Below are 20,627 nucleotides of genomic sequence, written 5' to 3'. Positions count from 1 at the left end.
CAAGAGGGATGTGACTGTGGACCCACAAGGAAGGCTGTCCTGATAGCTGAGGATCCTGGAGCACGGCTGTCCTGAACATCACCAATGGTGTCACCGACCTGGCATCACACATCAAGGAAATTCATTGAGTGGCTTTGGGGTGCAAGCTCTCCGCCAGGTCCCTCCAGGACACAGAACATGCCTTTACCCAAGACATTACCCCGAAATATCAGCTCAGACGAATTTCCTCGTTCAGCAATCACTCAGAGGGCGAGTCCACAGCCACTCAGCTGACCAGGATGAATGGCACTCCCACAGTGAGCCAATTCCAGCAGGCCACTCCCCCGACCAGTGCACGAATCTGTGCACCGGGCCTTTAGTAGCCAAGATATGGAAACAGCCCAAATGCCCATCAGTAGATGAGTGGATAAAAAAGCTGTGGTTCATTTACAAATGGATTACTAGTTGGCAGTAAAAAGAAGGAAATCTTGCCTTTTGTGACAGCATGGATGGACATGGAGAGTATTATGCGAAGTAAAATAAGCCAGTCAGAGAAAGACAAGTACCATATTATTCCACTTATATGTGCAATTTAATGAACAAAATAAACTAAGAAACAAAATAGAAACAAACTCACAGATACAAAGAACAAATTGACAGCTGTCAGAGGGGAGGGGGGTTGGAGGGCTAGGTGAAAAAGGTGAAAGGATTTAACAAAAACAACTCATAGACACAGACAACAGTATGGTGATTACCAGAGGGTGAGTGGGGTGAGGGAAGATAGAAAAGGGTAAAGGGGGTATAAATGGTAATGGAAAGAGACTTGACTTGGGGTGGTGAACGCACAATACAATATACAGATGATACATTATAAAATTGTACACCTGAAACTTATATAATTTTATTAACCAATGTCACCCCAATAAATTCAATTAAAAAAATAAATAAATCTTGAAATTCTCCAAAAAAAATAATTTGATTACAGTGTACAAACAAGGGCCATAGACTTGTTTTAGTTAGATCTAAAAGATCAATATAAATACTGATGGGGGGAGTGTTTTATACTCCAAACTCCAATATTCCAACTCTGTGTCCTGTACTGTTGTTATGATTTGTAAAAATCTTAACGACGCAGGGATTCAAGTTTTCGTAACTTCAACGATGTGTTAGAGGACAACGCATCTTGATTTGAAGAATTTGTTGTATCTGAAGGCTGGAACAGTACTCTACCACGATGATTAAATACATAAAATGATGGGTGATTCCTTAATGTGTCAAATGCCCTTAAAAGAAAAAAAAAGCATCAATTTTAGATATATCCTTATAAAAAGGCTATTTGAAAATAAGCAGACTTCTGGTGAATTTGCTATGGGTTATATTTAAAACTATGTTTAAATCCATGAACCAGACCATAAATGGTAATCATACTGTATCTCATTTCTTTCTTGTATAAGGAAAATAAGAAACCTGGGAAAGCAATATACAGCCATAGAATTTTTAAATTCAACCAGTCCTTCCAGTACACTTATGAATAACACAAGTACAGTAGGTCCTTGGGTGACGTTGGAGATCCATTCCTACGGAGCGACTTAATGCGATTTCGCCATAAGTCGGAACCCACCTACATAAGCATCTACGTCACTCACATGGAGCACATACACAGCAGTAATGAAGCGAAACAGTAAAAAAAAATTAAAAGAAAGATAACAATTCCTGGCCTTTACTTGTGGTAAATAAATAATAAAAAACATAGCACATATGTACATATGTCGAAATGTCAGAACTTTTTTTTTTATAAATAAATGGGAGATGGCCACATAACCATGAAACGACGTACATTGAGTCCGATGTAACCCGAGGACTGTCTGTAGTTACTCAACTTTAATCACCTCTGTAGATCTAACATAAGCTCATGCCAAACAGTCTTTTTAAAAAAACAGTACAGAGATTGTACCTTTGATTAGCCTCATTTGGCCATCACTATCCAAGCCCTATGATCATCTGAAAGACCTGTTTTCTAAACATAGTTCAAAGATCACACAAAAATTCCTTAAATTTCTTTGGTTTTTCTGTACCTGCTGTTGTCCAAATTCATATATTTACCACCTAATAAAATCATATTTTGCTACCACCTATTTAATGCCATTCTGTTTTACTTCTTTCTTTCCTGGCCCTTTGCCTGTGATTCTTAGTAGACTCTGTAAGAACAGCAGTGGGTGATTACAGTGGTGTATCCTTTCTTCTCCAGTGAGAGATATGTGGTCTAAGAAAGTTCACAATCACCTAAGTGTATGGCTTTTAGTGTTGGTTTGTTTCTAAATATGAGTTTCCTGGAAAAAAAAGACTTCTTCCTTTGATAAAAACTCAAATCTCAAAGTCAGCCCACCTAAAAATCCAAGTACATCCCCACATAAAACAGGAAACCTGAGATGTGACTATTTAAAATGTAAAGTAAAAAGAGGTAGATTTTCCTCTAACACATAAATGTTTATTGTGAATCCTCCTAAGAAAATATTATAAAAGGTTAAATTTTCAAGAATAAAGAAAGTGAAGTAAAGTCCAGAGATGGAAATGAACAAAGCTAAAGGATGATTTTATAAAAGAAATATTGCCCTGGCCAGTGTGGCTCAGTTGGTTGGGGATTATTCCATGCACTAAAAGATTGCCAGTTCAATTCCCCTTCAGGGCACAAGCCCAGGTTGCAGGTGAGGACATGCAGGAGGCAGTTGATCAACGTTTCACTTTCACATCGGTGTTTCTCTCTACTCTCCCTTCCTCTCGCTCTAAAAATCAATAAAAAGTCTTTAAAAAAAAAAGACATATCGGAAAGAAAAGCAAGCAAAGTTCACAAAAATAGCTTAGAAGAAGTACAGGAAAAAAAAGAAAGCAGAATAAGAAATATACTTTAATACAGCGGTAGAAAAGGGCCTGAGAACAGAGTTTATGTCACAGATTAGGTTCAAGTAATAAAGGAAACAGAAAATCCCTTATTCTTCCAAAGAGAGAGCTGAGTCAGAGGACAAAAAGAGGAAAAAGGGAAGGAAGGAAAGGAAAGCAAAGAGAAGGAAGGAGATGGAGGGAAGGAAAAAAATTTCTGAGGGACTATCTTCCTATATATCTATTTCCATCCACCTATCTATCCAAACAACCAATAAGTAATTTTAAGCAAACACAACATCTTATTCTAATGTCAATGGCCTATCATTCAACTTCTGTTTTTCCTATCATATCAAACAGTGCCTCAATATCTTGATTTCATTACACAGACATATTGTATAATCAAAATGTAAAAACCAACTTTTAAGTACCAGAACACATACATTTATGTAAATGAAGCAAAACTCAAGAAATTAAACACTTACGAAAAGGGGAAAACTTACTTATTTTTTAGTTCTGAAGTGGCATCCATGTCTTTAAACTCCCCTGCAATATGAACTATACCATAACAGGTAACCGCAAAGGCCAGAAGTGTCTGAAGAACTATCTGTAAGCATAAAGATTAAAGATTACTAAATAAATACAAGTATTATTATAAACATTTACAATTTTATCTCCATAAAATTTTAGCCTCTAACATGTATTTCTCCCAGATCTCATCAAGGAGTCAATTCTCAGTTTAAAGATTTGGACTTAAACACTATAAAATCTATAAATTCTGTGGATTGGCTACAAAAATACTTGTGGGTTTTGCTCAAATAGCAAAAACAGGTACTGAGCCCTAGCCAGCTTGGCTCAGTGGATAGAGCGTTGGCCTGTGGACTGAAGGGTCCTGGGTTAGATTCTGGTCAAGGGCACATGCCCAGGTTGCAGGCTCGATCCCCAGTAGGGGGCGTGCAGGAGACAGACAATTGATGGGTCTCTCTCATCATTGATGTTTCTATCTCTCTCTTCCTCTCCTTTCCTCTCTGAAATCAATAAAAATATTTTTTTAAAAAAACAGGTACTGAGCCATTCAAAACTCAGTTATCAACTACTATTTGCTTCCAAAAGCAACTAAGAATTTTTAATGTATTATTGTTAAATATCATCCTATATAATAAAAGGCTAATATGCAAATCAACTGAATGATGAGCACACTCCACCGGGGGCAGACGCTCAATGCAGGAGCTGCCCCCTGGTGGTCAGTGTGTTCCCACAGTGGGAGCACTGCTCAACCAGAAGCCAGGCTCACAGCTGGCAAGTGCAGCAGCGGTGGCAGCAGCCTCTCCCACCTCCTTGGCAGTGCTAAGGACCTCACGGGGTAGTGGGCCTAAGCCAGCAGGCAGACATCCCCTGAGGGGTCCCAGACTGCAAGAGGGCACAGGCCTGGCTGTGGGACCCCACCCCAGTGCACAAATGTCGTGCACCAGGCCTCTAGTAGAGTATAAAAATACTCTTATCTCTCTCCCTCTCACCTTCCTCTGTAAAATCAATAAAAGAAATATATTTTTTTATAAAAAGAACACTCTTACCCTCCACCCAGCTTAAGAAACAGAATATTACCAGTACCTTTCAAGTCCCATGTGTCCCTCTGCAATTATATTCTTCACCCTCTCTCTCAAAGTTAACTACTGTCCCAAATTGTGTATTAATCTATTCTTTGCTTTTCTTTATAATTTTACCAGTTGTGTGTGTACCTCTAAAACATATATTGCTTACTTTTCCACACTTTGAATAATTTTTGGTGAGTTTCATCCCTTTTGTGGTCCATTCATTTTCACTGTGTTTTGTATTCCATTATATGAAAACTAGCGGCCTGGTGTACAGATTTGTGCACATTGAAAGGAAATTAATTAGGAGAAATATTTTAATATCTCTATTTGCCCTTTCTCTATAATAGAAGTGTCAACCAAATTCACAATCAACAATGAAAGATCGAAACACACATGTGCAATTGGCACCAGCAAGAGCTTTATATGTATCACACATGCACAAGTCAACTTAGCCTTTTATATATAGAATTAGACCTGCTTTCTGATTTAGCTAAACTTTTTCCAGACCAGTGAAGCACCCCAACTTTTCCTTTAAGGTAACTATCAGCAACACAGCAGTAAATATCACATGAAGCAGATTATTATTATAGATCATGCAGGGAGAACAAAAGGTAAAATATTTAACTGCAGCAGTGTTTGACTATATTCTGCGCAGTGAGAAAACCTGAAGTCATTTTCAAGATCCACCATTTCTTACTTCTTTTTAGTCGGGTCAAGTTTTTAAACTTTCTAAATCCCCGTTTTCTGGCTAATGAAAAGAAAATAGGACTCTACCGAGTCTCCTATCTACCTACTCCAAGACTTCTGTGAGGATCAAATGAGATGAGGCACAGGAAAATGCTTCACAGACATTTGGTTAAAGTGTAAAATGTTTGCACCTGGCTATAAAGCAAGTCGTGTTCCTGGGCTGAAGAAACTCCAAGGAGGCTAGTCACTAGGGCAGTGATGGGCAACCTTTTGAGCTTGGTGTGTCAAACTTCACCAAAAAACTGAGCATAACTCGGGTAGTGTGTCACTTTGAGGAAAAAACATTATTTCGCAAATGTTTCATCCTCAGCATGTGGCCGCCTCAGCGGCCACATGTCATCAGAAATGGCTACGCGTGCCCTAGCCGGTTTGGCTCAGTGGATAGAGCGTCGGCCTGAAGACTCAAGGGTCCCAGGTTCGATTCCAGTTGAGGGCATGTACCTTGGTTGCGGGCACATACCTAGTAGGGAGTGTGCAGGAGGCAGCAGATCGATGTTTCTCTCTCATCGATGTTTCTAACTATCCCTCTCCCTTCCTCTCTGTAAAAAAATCAATAAAATATATTTAAGAAAAAAAAGAAATGGCTACGCGTGTCAGTGCTGACACGCATGTCATAGGTTCGCCATCACTGCACTAGGGAGAGGAAGCTGGGCGTTGCTACGTGACATCATTACCCAGCTCCCACCACCACTATTTCTGGGCTGGGCTGGGCTGTGGGCTGCATTTTGCGCCATGGGGTCTCAGCAGCATCAGCTGCGATTTGGTGGGCTTTTGCTCTGGGGTGGTGGCAGGGCCTGTGTCCCACATGGGGGAAGCTGAGTATTGCTCTGTGGGCGCCAGGTCCACGGTGCTGTTTCTCTGTAAATGGCCAGTGCAACTCCTGCATTGAGCATCCGCCCCCTGGTGGTCAGTTAGCATCATAGCGACCAGTCAGATGGTTGGAGACTTAGCATATTAGCCTTTTATATATATAGATAGCACAATTTATCCATTTCACTTTTGATGATTATGTGGGCTGTTTTCTGTGTGTTACTTTTACAATGTCAATATGGATATCCTTGTGTATATATCCTGGTGCATGAAACTAGAATCACTGGTGTAGCGTGTACACATATTCAACTGTATTAGGTAGCATTAAACTGCTTTCCAAACAAGTTGTGCAAGCAAAAAGTTGCATGCTTGACATTAACTGACATGAATTTATAGGCATATTTTATTTTCTTGATTGTGATTTCATCTATTTTTAAAATTTTCTAATTTTTAAACAGAAGAAAGTTATTTTTTAAAATGTTTTTACCAATTTCAGAGAAGAAGAGAGAGGGAGAGAGATAGAAACATCAATGATGAGAGAGAATCATTGACCGGCTGCCTCCTGCACATCCCCCACTGGGGATCGAGCCTGCAACCCAGGCATGTGCCCTTGACTGGAATCAAACCTGGGACCCTTCAGTCTGCAGGCTGATACTCTATCTACTGAGCCAAACTGGTCAGGGCCGGAAGAAAGTTATTTTAAACAGACATAAATGAATGTGTGTTCATCTATCACAAATCAAAAGTGATGGGAGAACAAGTTAATAGCCACATTTACCATATCCTTAATCACATACAACTAAAGGCAAAATTAGCCACAAGCTATTACTTAATCTAAATTAAAACCTAATGTCATATGTTATACCAGTTTACATTCCTACCACCAGTGTTCCACAACCACTTTCATGCAATGCAATCATAGGCACTATTAACAAGAATGTGGTAAATCTGTAAATAGTCATGAAAATATGTCAAGATAAATTAAGTAATAAAAAATCTAATTATAGAACTATAAATAGCCCAGTGGTATTGCTCAGTGGTTAAGCATAGACCCATGTAACAAGAGGTGTTGATTCCCACATGACTGGGTTTCTGGCTCGATCCCTGGTGGGGGCATGCAGGGGCAGCCAATCAATATTCTCTCTCATTGATACTTATATATCTCTCTCCCTTTCCCTTCCTCTCTCTCTAAAAAAAAATCAATAAAAGTATGTTTTAAAAAACAAACAAAAACTACACACACACACATATATAGGTATATATGTATATATATATATATATATATATATATATATACCCATGCATAATAACTTTTTAAAAGAAAACCTCTCTGTTTTGATTAGCTAAAATTATACAGACATAAATAAAGATAATGTTGTTTATGCATAGGAAGAAAAGTGTACTGTACCATACAAACTATTCAGAATAGAAGTAGAAATGCTGAGCAATGGAGTCAGGTTTTTTTAATGGGATCTGTTTTAGTTTTTACAGTTATTGTTTGATTCTGTTACAAAGGACTTACTATTTTGTAATTTAAAATCCAATAAAGAGAAAAATTGTGTGTGAAATTCACACATATCATTTTAGCTTAAAATATACCCCCTTTTCACTTTGCCAATTGGACTTATGTCTTTATTGGTCATTCAAGTGGGGCAAAGGAAATATCCTTTTAAAACTCAAGCAAACGGGGTGTTTGTTTTGTATCCCGTCAGAGGAAACAAAATAGACTTACAGGATTTGGTATTAGGCAGTTCAAGTTTCCAAAGTATAAAAAGAAGTTTAGCCGAAACCGGTTTGGCTCAGTGGATAGAGCATCGGTCTGTGGACTGAAAAGTCCCAGGTTTGATTCCGGTCAAGGCCATGTACATTGGTTATGGGCACATCCCTGGTAGGGGGTGTGCAGGAGGCAGCTGGTCGATGTTTCTAGCTCTCTATTCCTCACCCTTCCTCTCTGTAAAAAACCAATAAAATATATTTTTAAAAGAAGAAGAAGTTGTTTAATAAGTTACAAATGTTATTAGCGATCTGGTTTAGGTTAAATTATTTAGTGTTTTGGGGTCTGTTAACTTACCCTATCTGTGGGTAAAGGGTTCATGGTTTATTTAATAATTGAAACTGCCAAAAGTTTTTTTGAATTTGGTTTTATTTTTTATGAAGCATTTATAAGAATTTCTGTATTAGAAATAAATAAATAAAATAAATAACACTTCCTTGTTTTTCTTTAATTTTACCTCCTATGTATATGTTCCTAATCAATGTTTTGTTAGTTTTGCTTGTTCTTAAACTTTATATAACAAGAAATTTTAAAAAAAAAACAACACAATGAAGTCAAAGCCCTGGCGGAGTGGTTCAGTTGGTTGGAGCGTCGTCTGGTACACCAAAAGGTTGCAGGTTCTATTCCCAGTCAGGACACATATCTAGGTTGCAGGTTCAATCCCTGGTGGGGGGTACCAGACACAACTGATTGATGTTTCTTTCTTCTCTCTCTTTCTCTCTCTCCCCCTTCCTCTCTCTCTCTAAAATCAATGAAAACATATTCTGGGGTGAAGATTTTAAAAATGAAGTCAAACATTCAACTTTTTAAGTGCATCTCTGACTATGGAAGAGCAACTTCTATAAAGACTATTTAAAATATAGTTCTAGAAACCAAACAGAATGCATAAAAAATAGAGAACAGATGTAATTTCATGTCTGAAATTTTTTAATATAATAAAAATCAGTAAAAATACTATTATAAAGTATATGGTTAATTTTTTAAATCTATGTTAATAGAATATAAATGACCAACTTACATCTATTGGCAGTGATTCATCTTCCTTTTCCGTTAATCGCATATAAGAACGATCTATAAAACCAGAAGCACACCATTAAAAAAATTTTAGCTAATATTTTTTCCTTAAAATGCAAGCAAATCAATATACCAAAGAAGCAGCTTACTTATATGCTACATAAAGTAATGCTAATCCTGGATTCCTCAAAAACCTCTGTCTTCTAAGGTAATCAGCCTGATCTTGAGCTATTGAATTCTAACCATAACCTGCTTTGTACCCTGAAAATATGAGGTAAGAGTGAAAGGTATAGAACTTGTATGCATATATGCATAACCCATAGACATAGGCAATAGTGGTGAAGGCCTGGGGTGGGAGTGGGCTAGAAGAGGTCAAAGGGGGGAAAGACATATGTAATACTTTCAACAATAAACATTTAAGAGTTTTATAGTTTTAAAAAAGAGTAAAAAGTAAGCAAGTATGAGGAAGAAACATACATAATTTTTCTTTCATTACCACAGGAAAACTAGAATTCTCTGAAACAAATCATTTCTTTCATTAACTGGTCAAAGAAATCACAATTATTTTAAAATTAATAAGCTTACAGAAATCTCCACTCTGATATAACATCACCATCACATTTAATTGGTAGGGAAATGTTTTTCCTGGGAGAATATGCTGAGGCAGTGGTGGGATAGGAAAAAATCCAGGACATAAATTTCTGCCTCTGTTATCTATATATATAAAAGCCTAAGCAACCAAATGACTGAACAACCGAACAATTGGTCAATGGGTCACTATGATACGCACTGACCACCAGGGGGCAGACACTCGACGCAGGAGCTTCCCCCTGGTGGTCAGTGTGCTCCCACAGCAGGAGCGCTGCTCAGCTGATCAACGGGCACCAGATGCAGGGCTCACGGCTGGGGGCGCGAGCCTCTCCCAATCAGGACTGACTGGGCGCAAGCCTGCAGCAGGTGCAGCAGAACTGGAATGAGCCGGAGCAGCACAGCATCCAGTTCAAGCTTGGGCTCCTCCACGCCCACCTGCCACTTCCCGCACAGCACGAAGTAGTGTGATTAATGCGGACATTGGGCTGGAGCCCGATAAGCTGGCAGGTAAGGCCGGGCTGTGGCAGCATGGAGGTCCACTGATCTCCACAGGCCAGGCCGAGGGACCCCACCAGTGCACGAATTGGTGCACCAGGCCTCTAGTAAAAATATAAAATCCTAATTCTATATGAAGCTTGCACAATCCCTATTTAACAATGTATTGTAAACTAAAGAAGCCAAATAGTTGTGAGTAAATATGATTGGCTCTTAAAAGAGAATTTGTTTAGAGATATTTCCAGAGTTCTTTCTTACAGAGTTTATCATAAGGACAAATGTAAAAGAAAAATCAAACCAATACCAAAAGTAGGTTTCGCCTAACTTCCTACTGTCTGTTCAGATCCCAGCTAGCTTCTTCATTGCTTGAAGTCTAATCTGACTCTCTAACACTACCTTTAACCAGGTACTTCCACATCGGTAAAACTAAGGGGCTGAACTTCAATGATCTTGCTCCAGGATCTTAAAATTTTACAGCTGAAGCCCATGGTAGAAAATGCTGCAGCACAGAATCCTCCCCTCCTCTAGGGCACTGCTTCTCAAAGGAATGTGCATGCAAATCACCAGGAGATCTGACTGAAATGCAGATTTGGTTTCAGTAGATCTGGAGCAGGCATTTCTAACTAGCTCCCAAGTGATTAAGATCATGCTGGTTTGTTGACCACACTTGAGCCAACAAGGCTCTAGAATTGCCCCAACTCGAAGTACTTTTACATACTTTTAGAATGGCATTTATATCACTTTATTGTGATTATTTCTGACCCATTTGTTTCTCCATTTGCCACTGAACTCCCTCAGGGCATCACTTACTGCACCACTAGCACAGGGGTGGGGAACGTCTGGCCCGTGGCCCGTAAGAGGCCCTCAAAATAATTTGGTCTGTCCCTGCCAAGGCATTGGAGGTGAGTTAATTAAATGTTTAACCAAATATAGCAGGCTAATTGTTAAGTTGATAATTTCGTATGGCCCTCGAATGATGTTATAAATATCCAAATAGCCCTTGGCAGAGAAAAGGTCCCCTACCCCTGCTCTAGCACCTAAGAACGATGCAATTTCAACCAATTCCCAGAGACTGGATTTCATAAAGTAGTGTAGCACATATGCTCTAGTCAAATTCCTTGTCTTTAAATCCTTGGCCCAAATTGTACTTTCTTATCTCTGTACTTTTGTGCAAGTTTCCTAGGTGTCTGTCTCAATTTCTTCATCTTTCAAAGATGATAGCAACAATAATAGCTACCTCAAAGGGCTTTTGGTAGGACTGAATTATATAATACAAGTAAAATGCTTAGTTCAGTTCCTGGCACTTGATAAGCTCTTAATAATGTTAGTTATTATTATTGTCATTAAAGCTGGAGCACAGAACAGAGGAGACTGGGGAAACATGACAAATAAATGTAACGTGATACCCTGGATTGACTCCTAGAACAGAAAAAGGACATTAACGTCAAAACTGGTGAAATGCAAATAAAAGCTAGACTTCAGTTAATAGTAATATACCAATGTCAGTTTTTCAGTTGTGACAATATACCAGGTAATATGTTACCAATGGTGGAAACTAAGTGAGGGATCACTCTCTGTAGTATCTTTGCAACTTTGCTGTAAATCTAAAACTTTTAAATAAAAATTTATTTAACAAATAATTTGCATTTCCTTCATACAATGTCACAATACATGTATGTAATCAGTGGTTAAAATAATTGGATAATTTAAATTATATATAATAAACAGAACAAAAGGTTTTAACTTGAAAAAAAATGGAGCTTTGAAGGAATTCACATTTCATTTTCTACTTTATTCCTAAATAAGGAAAGCAATCCAGCAAATAAAGAAATGAAGTTCATGTTTGAACTCATTTACTTCATTCAACAGATTTATTGAGTACATACTGTGCTAGCCACTGAAATTACAGCAAAGAACACAAAATAAACATTGTCCCTGCACTCATGGGCTCTAGAGGCTAGGACTGGGGTCAGCCTACTTTACCTGTAAAGGGTCCGATAATAAATATTTTAGGATTTACAGGCCATTCTGTTTTTACCACAAACTCAACTCTGCCCTTAGAAAGCAGACAGACAATACCTAGATGAATGGGTATGGCTGTGTGCCAATAAAACTTCATAAATGGACATTGGAACTTCGATTTTATATAACTGTCATGGATCATAAAATGATATTCTTTTGATTTTCCACCCCAACAAATAAAAAATGTAAAAACATTATTAGCTCACTACGAAAACAGGAGGGAGGCTGCATTTGGCCTACAAGCCCGAGACTGCTGACCCTTGGTCTAGAAGGGAAGATGTCAAAACAGATCAACTGTTTCAAGATTGCACAGCATTCTCTGCTGGATTCCAACTTGATGATATCATTTTATCTGTACGATAAAGTACTTCAACTTTTTTTCATTTAAACTTTCTGTCACTCTCTGTGACATGTCTCACCCAAGGTCACAGATTTAGCGGCAAAGCAGGTTTTTAAGAACCTGCCCTCCTGACTCCCGGTCCAGTGCTCTTTCCCCTGTACTAGTCCCTACCTGAGGCAAATGGTCACTTAACTTCTCAGTCACTGCCTGAACAGCCCAGGAGTGCCCAAGATGCTGTCCACCTAGCTGTCATAGGACCATGAGCATCCGAGGTCCTCAATCTGACACTTTGCCTGATCAGCCCAGCGCTAGATCTGACATCACTTATCCTGGATTCTCAGACTCCCTCTTTGCATGCCAGGCAGTGCGCCTGTCAAGCTCTGAGCCCTCTCCCAGACACCCACTTCTAACGTTGCTTCAATCTACCACTGGGGAGCCCCGCACCGTTTCTTGTAGTCACCCCAAACTCTAAGGTCTCTAATGACCCTTCCTGTGTCCCGCAGGCACTTACGCTGAGCAGCAGAAAAGGCCGCGTGTGCTAGGGCAAAGAGGCCAATGCCCACCAGCCCCTTCCACAGTGACAGTGCCATTATTCCCGAGGAGCAGCAGCCCAAGGAAAGCAGCGAAGGGCGGCAAAGCAATTCCCTCTCCCAAAGGTGGTTGTCTACGCAGCGCAGAAAAATGACGTCACTGGACCACTGGGCGCGAAGTGTCTCACAGAGGTGGGAAACCTAAAGAGCCTTCAGAAAGCGGAAACAGAAATGCGGGGAAGGAGGGGAAAGCAGGGCGGCGGGTGGGAGGAGGGAGGTCCGCCAGTGAGACAGCCTGCGTAGCGTAGCACCGCCTCTCTGAAAGGGGAGGAGCGGCTGGGAGGGATGGGGCTTAAAAGGAGGGGCAAAAGTGGACCAATGGGGAAGCTGAGAGGAAACTAAGCGCTGACAAGGGGCAAGGGGCGGGGCCTATGGAGAGGCGGCTGAGGGACGGTGGAGAGGCCTGGGTGTGGCAGAGGGGCGGGGGCCTGGAGGTGGTGTTTACCGGGTTTCTGTCACCGGCAGGGGATTTTCGGTTTGTTAGCTTGTTTTGTTTGTTGCTTTTCCCTCAAGCTGTGTCCTTTGTGTGTGTGTTGGCTTTCCCTATGCTTCGGCCTTTTGCGGACTGGCACTATGGGAGGAGGCAAGAGTGTGAAAGCGAGGAGGCGGGTAGGGTGCAAAGGAAAACATCCAGGGTATTTGGAGCCCAAGACACGTGGCACCCTCGGGGCAAAGTTAGTTCCCTCATCCTTACCATCAAAAGGTCTTTAAGAATGATTCCCGCGCAAATTGGTAGCACAGCCGGAGTGTTTTGTAATGAAGAGAACGAGTTTACATTAGGGATAAATGATAGGGGAGGAATGTATGGATGCTAAAAAGGCAGGCCCATCTTGTCTCTATCTCCCTCTGTCTCTCTCTCTCTCATCAAAATAAAATGCACTATCCTTTCGCGATTTAATCTTTGTCTTTATTCCACAAAATGTAGATATTCAATAGTGAGGTTCTCCCCTTGAGCTCTTTTCACTCTGTTCTTCTTTGGTTGAGCTCACCTATTCATTCCTTCTGCTTCAGCTTTCAGACATATTACAGTGATTCCAAATTGATGTCCCTATCTCAAATGTATCTCCGCAGCTCCAGACCTGCATTTCCATCTACCTGTTGGCCATTTAATTCTTTCCTCTGGCACTTTGAACTTAATATGGCCAAAACAGAATTCATCGTTTTTTGCCAAACTGCACCAGTACCCCCTGACTGGTACAGGGTTGTAAACTGCATATCACAAGGTAAATGCATAGTATGGTCAACATTCTTCCTCCTCAACCCAGTCAGAATTCTTTTAGCTGCATCAGTTTAGCTTGAAAATGCCTATCCTGACCACCTCTTTTAAATTTGCAATCTTCCCATTCCCAATCCCCTCACATACTCTATGATTTACCTATCTATAATAATAAAAGCATAATATGCTAATTAGACCTGACAGCTGAACGACTTTCTGGATGAAGCCAGGACTGTGAGGGCCGAACCCCCTGCACGAATTTCCTGCATCGGACCTCTAGTTTATTATATTTTTTGTGTTATTATTATTTACTATATACCTCTGGAATGTAAGTTCCAAGAGGACAAAGATTTCTGTCTGTATCTAGAACATTGCCTGTCATGTTGTAAGCATTCACATAAACGTTTGCTAAATGAATAAATTATAGGAAAGAATGAGGGAGGGATATGCCCTTATTTGAAAGGATCTCTGTAGAGAGTCCTTCCATTACTTCAAATTGGATTAAAAAATCTCTGTGAACTTATACACTCTCTTAAATTTTGATAATCATTTGATTATTGATTGACATTTTATTCAAAGATGAAAAAATAAAAGGTCTCCAATAATTATCAGATTTCCTTAACTTAACCTATATATTTTTTTGTTCTTTAATTATTTTCCAAGCCTTTAATTATGATCCTTATTTTTCTCTGGGAACTCTCCAGTTTTTTCACCTCTAAGCCAAGATTTGACACAGTACTTGATCAATATCAAGTACAGTATAATGTATTCCTTACAAATACAGTTCTATTTATAAAGCTTACAATCAGGGAGAACCAGGAAATAATCTGTCTGTACAAGACAGGAAAGTATTTCCTTCTCCACCCAGGAAGGTTACAAGATAGTAAAGATAGTTGACAAAGAAAAAAAAAACAAAATTCTTAAAATGTTGTTTTTGCTTTGATGATGGTCAAATTGAAATTAGCCTTCTCAGATACCCTATTAAATTGCCTTTTCTAATATTAATTTATCTGAAGCAGAAAATAATTTAGAAGTTTTCTTAAAGGAGTTGAGATCTTGTTTCTTTCTTTTAAAAGGATGAGATTAATTTTTTTTTAAAAAAAAAGGAAGAGCCAGTAAGGGATCTGATTTTTGTATAAGCTACTAATATATTATCCTAGCCTTCAGGGAAGTGACATGTGTCCAGTCATTAAGTTTTGTTTTCTCCATTACCCTCTTAAAATGCATTCCCTACTCTCTTCCTTTGAATCTCTTACCCATGTACTGAGGATAAAAGAAAGTAGGCTAGTTTCACATTTTCTAGAAATAAGTGGTTAACTCATATTCATGGAGTGAGATTTTAAATTGTCTTATCTGTGAATTCCAACCTGAAGGGAAGCCAAGGTATTCATTGTCACAGTTACCACAGACCATATCATTCAAATAAGTTCTTTGGATCCACTCATACATTGGTTGAAGTTAATCCCAAAGGTGCAAGGTAAATCTAGTGGCAGCACTTTTTACATGGGTTCTTAGAACAAGAGTCAAACCTCATGAGAAAGAGCATTTAAATTCCTAGGTGACCCCAAAAGTGCCTTTAGTTTTACCAAATAAACAGACATTTTCCATATGCACAGTGCATACATGGTGTGGATGTTATTAAAGGTGGGGATAACCATCTTTAAAGCGCTTCCTACCAAGATTTATGAAGACTCATCTCTTTTCCCTAGTGTAGTTTGTTGAATAGAGAAACCACTGCAATTCTAGAATTGTCAAGTTAATTAACTTTGTTGCATGCCAACTAACTAGTAGAGTAACTTCATACACCACTCATCCAAGTCTCCATTTCCCACACATATTCTCCCTCCATCTAGCACATTCTGTCCTTTCCTAAGTGGTTAAAAACTCCACTTTCCTAGAATAGATTCCTGACTATGATCGGTATCTATAAAAGGTTCATATCTACTATGGCTACTATACAGTTTTTCAAGCTATCGCTATTTATTACAACTCCCCTGGGTAACAAATTCTAGACGTTTACTACCTTCTGTATAAACTAGAGTTTTCTATATTTATGTTGAAATTGCATCCAGTTAATATTTTTCTTTACAAAAGTGATGTGTGCTCAGTGCAAAAAATTCAAATGACAAAACAATGTATTTCTCTTAAATCATTAAGTGGTGCCTTGGTATTTTAAGTTTTGAATCTTAGTAAACAAAACTGTGATTAATTGATTCATGTCTTTAAGATTTTTTTTGCTGGAAGGTCCTTACTACTATGGTTAAAAGCACATGCTCTAGAATCAGATTGGGTTTGAATCTTGGATTTTCCTTTACTACATATGAGAGATTGGACAAGTTACTTAACTTCACTGTGCTTCAATTTCCCCATATGTAAAATGGGGCCAATAACAGTACTTACCTGATAAAATAGTTGTTAGGATTGAGATGATACATATAAGCTATTTAGAATAATCTCATACATAGTGAGCACTCAGTAAATGTTAACCATCATTATTATTGCTGTCGCTACTGTTGACTCTTCTAGCTGTTTTTCCAGACAGAAGAGTTTATTCCTTTAGTCTTTCTTAAAGATCAGTTGCTTTTTCGCTTTGATTATTTTAATTGCTCTCCTCTGGACCATTTCTAGATTTATGAATATCTCTTCTGGGGTTTCATTACCACATCTGCACAAAATAACCTAGGTTACTTGTCTGAGGTTAATATGATTATTCATTTTTAAAAACCCTTGATACCAAAAATGAAATAGAACATCTTATTTGCTTTTTTAGCACATTGGGTTGCTGTGTTTAGTAAATGAACTGAAAACTCCAGCATAATTACACAGGATTCTGATAGTTGTGACCTAGTCTTTGTTCTATTTCTTGAATACAGGCATTCCCTATACGACTGCCCTTCTCTTTCTACCCTCTCTTCTTTGGGAGAGAATTGTTGAAGTAGATCCTGAAAGAGGTAGGAAGGAGTTGATGGAATGCAGAGTACAGACTGAGACATGTTTCTTAAGGGAGTAGGAAACACCTCTTACACTGAGGCTGGAGTCAAGGAAGAAAGGATAGACACTGATAGTATATTTAATTAAGTTGCAGGGTAAGGAAGGTGACAACAATTTTCTTGAGGCTCTTGTTTTTGTTTTTCAGTTAAAAAGGAGGCAAGGTGTGCATTCCAGGTGGCTTGTCTGTATAAGAATGGAAGTCACCCAGATAATGGCAGGGTTGGGGTAGGGGAAGCTGGAGGAAAAGAGGAAGCTGTGAACCATATGTCCAAGTCCTCCATGAATGTGTGGGAGTGAACAGGAAGTCATTAGGTGAAGGAAAGAAGAACAGGAAATGTTGTTCAAGCTTCAGTGGAGGGTGGAGGTGTAATGAGCTTGGAAGAAGTAAGTGGAGCCCTCTGATACAGAGTGTGAGTTCTGTGTATTTGTGTATGTGTGTGGGGGGGACAATGGGGTGGTGAGGAAATGAGCGGCCTCCACTTGAAACAACTTTAGAGTATGTGATGTCCAGGGTGAAATTCAGGAGAGGGAGCATCCATGCAGCAACTGAGAGTGTTGGGTAGTTTATTTATAATGGAGGGAATTCCAGAGAGCACATGACAAGCATTGGCAGGGAGGGCAGTAGTGAGAGGAGAAACTGGGAGATGAGAGTCAGCAGCATAAAGCAGTATTGGATTGAGAGGGAAGTATATTCTGGGAGAGCTGAAGGCTCATGGGGATTGGCCCGCTTGGTAGGGTTATTGCCATATCAAGATTCTTCCTGGCACTCTGAGGTAAAGAGGTTGCTGGGGAGGGCATATTGAGTTGCTGGGGTCATATCAACAGAGGTAGAGTCTGAGACATAAAGACTTGCTGACTGTGGTCATGCAAGCAATGTGTGGCTTTGTTTTTTTCAAGCTCCAAACGCTAGGAGAATGAAAGATGGTTTTGTGCTGAGGCAAGAAAGCTTTGAACTGGGTAATTAGGCCTGAAGAAGCAGGTATACTCCTTCACTAGTCTTCTCAGTGACCATGATAGGTCTGGGGAGAGGGTAGTGGGAGACTGAGAAGGATTCTCATGTGGGGTTCTTGTCTCTACAAAGCAAGCCCTGTGTGAACAGAGCAGTGTGGTTAGGCTGCAGTTAGGGTATAGGGAACAGACATCCATGAGGTTTCTTGGGAAGGCAAAGACAGATCTAGGTACTAAGAGGAGAGAATCAGCTCACAGTTTCTGGGACAGTTCCTGATCCAACTTGGAGTTGAGCACTGTTCTAGCGCCTTTTTTTGAAGTTCAACATCCTTGCAGAACATAAAACTGGTTAGTGGGAGTGAATCTACACCAGGGCAACTTAGTGTTGCCTGAATGTTAGTTGTTTTAGGCAAGAGGTCATATTTCCATGAGATGAAAATGTTTGAGAATCATGAATTCCAAGCAGAATGATAGAAATTGGATTGATAGTAATACCATTAGTGGTATAAAATCTTTGAGAAAGAATACATGTTTGTAGGAGGAAATAATGAGCTCATTTAAAAACATTTTTGCCCGGCTGGTGTGGCTCAGTGATTGAGCATTGACCCATGCACCAGGATGTCATGGTTCCATTCCCAGTCAGGGTACATGCCTGGGTTGTGGGCTCTATCCCCAGTAGGGGGCGTGCAGGAGACAGCTGATCCATGATTCTCTCTCATCATTCATGTTTCTCTCTCCCCCACTCCCTCCCACTTTTCCTCCCTCCCTCTGTTTTCAAATTTGAGCCCAGTTAGCCACCAGGAATCCTAGATAGTTATGTTCTTTCTCACAGTCAACACATCTGAACTGGGGAAATTAGCTTTAAGAGAGCAGGAAACCCATTTATGATTAAAACTCTCAGCAAAGTGGCAATAGAGTGAGCATATTTCAACATAATAAAGGCCATACATGACAAACCCGCAGAAAACATCATACTCAATGGGGGAAAACCAAAAGCATTACTCTTAAGATTAGGAACAAGACAGGGATGTTCACTTTCCCCACTCTTATTCAACATAGTTCTGGAAGTACTAGCCACAGCAATCAGACAAGGCGAAGAAATAAAAGGCATCCAAATGGGAAAGGAAGAAGTAAAACTGTCATTATTGGCATGATACTTATTGTATATATATAAAACCTAAAGATTCCACCAAAACACTACTAGAACTGATCAATAAATTTAGCAGTGTCAGGATATAAAATAAATATCCAAAAATTGGTTGCATTTTTATACAGCAATAATGAACTTTCAGAAAGGGAAACTAAGACAACAATCCCATTTACAATTGTATCAAAAAATAAAATACCTAGGAGTAAGTTTAACCAAGGAGGTAAAAGACATATACTTGGAAAACTATAACACACTTAAGAAAGAAATTGAAGAAGATACAAATAAATGGATGCACATACTGTGGTCATGGATAGGAAGAATTAACATTGTTAAAATATCCATACTACCCACAGCAATCTATAGACTTAACACAATTCCTATCAAAATACTAATGGCTTATTTCATAGAACTAGAACAAAATAGTCCAAAAATTTATATGGAACCACAAAAGACCCTGAATAGCCTCCACAATCTTAAAAAAGAACAAAGTTGGAGGTATCACCCTACCTGGTATACTACAAGGCTATAGTAATCAAAACAGCATGGTACTGGCATAAAAACAGACATATGGATCAATGGAACAGAATAGAGAGCCCAGAAATAAACCCAAGCCTGTATGATCAATTAATATTTTACAAAGGAAATAAGAACATACAATGGGGTAAAGACAGTTTATTCAATAAATGGTGTTGAGAATATTGTACAGATAAATGCAAAAACAATGAAACTAAACCACCTTCTTACACCATATACAAGAGTAAACTTTAAATGGATTAAAGACTTAAATGTATGACTCAAAACTGTAAAATTCTTAGAAGAAAACATAGACATAAAACTTTGGACATTTCTCTTAGTAATATTTTTTTCTGATATAGCTCCTCGGCCAAGGAAAACAAAAGAAAAAATAAACATATGGGACCACATCAAAGTAAAAATATTCTGCACAGCAAAGGAAACCATGAACAAAAGAAAAAGACAACTCACTGAATGAGAGATAATTTTCTCCAATGATACATCTGATAAGGGGTTAATATCCACAATTTATTATCTTATTGATCTCAGAGAGAAAGGGAGAGGAAGAGAGAGATATAGAAACATCAATGACGAGAATCATTGATCGCCTGCCTCCTGCATGCCCCCAGCTAGGGATCTAGCCCACAATCCGGGTATGTGCCCTTGCCTGGAATCAAACCCAGGACCCTTCAGTCTGCAGGCTGACTCTATCCACTGAGCAAATCCAGCTAGGGCAACATCCACAATTTATTATTTATTTATTTATTTATTTATTTATTTATTTATTTATTATTACCAGAGGCCCAGTGCACGAAATTTGTGCACTGGGGGGGGGTGTCCCTCAGCCCAGCCTGCACCCTCTACAATATGGGACCCCTCAGGAGATGTCCAACTGCCAGTTTAGGCCCGATTCCTGTCCTAAACCAGCAGTCAGACATCCCTCTCACAATCTGGGACTGCAGGCTCCCAGTTGCT

General features: G+C 39.3%; 1 protein-coding gene and 1 non-coding gene across 2 annotated transcripts; one reads left to right on the top strand and one right to left on the bottom strand.

Moving 5' to 3' along the window:
- Window positions 1-864: 864 nt before the first annotated feature.
- Window positions 865-13,024, bottom strand: MMGT1 (membrane magnesium transporter 1). Its single transcript, XM_008159133.3, has 4 exons — window positions 12,756-13,024; window positions 8,801-8,853; window positions 3,360-3,463; window positions 865-1,262 (listed from the first exon to the last, which is right to left on the bottom strand). Exons 1-4 carry the CDS (start codon window positions 12,832-12,834, stop codon window positions 1,103-1,105), a joined length of 396 nt encoding a protein of 131 aa, XP_008157355.1. The 5' UTR covers window positions 12,835-13,024; the 3' UTR covers window positions 865-1,102.
- Window positions 7,605-7,731, top strand: LOC114228908 (small nucleolar RNA SNORA27). Its single transcript, XR_003615012.1, has one exon. It is a non-coding gene; the product is annotated as a small nucleolar RNA SNORA27 (small nucleolar RNA).
- Window positions 13,025-20,627: the final 7,603 nt, after the last annotated feature.

This window comes from Eptesicus fuscus, chromosome 1 (assembly GCF_027574615.1).
Source record: "Eptesicus fuscus isolate TK198812 chromosome 1, DD_ASM_mEF_20220401, whole genome shotgun sequence".
Taxonomy (NCBI): domain Eukaryota; kingdom Metazoa; phylum Chordata; class Mammalia; order Chiroptera; family Vespertilionidae; genus Eptesicus; species Eptesicus fuscus.
The sequence above is the reverse complement of the archived record's forward strand: the minus strand, read 5'-3'. Positions and strand labels throughout refer to the sequence as shown.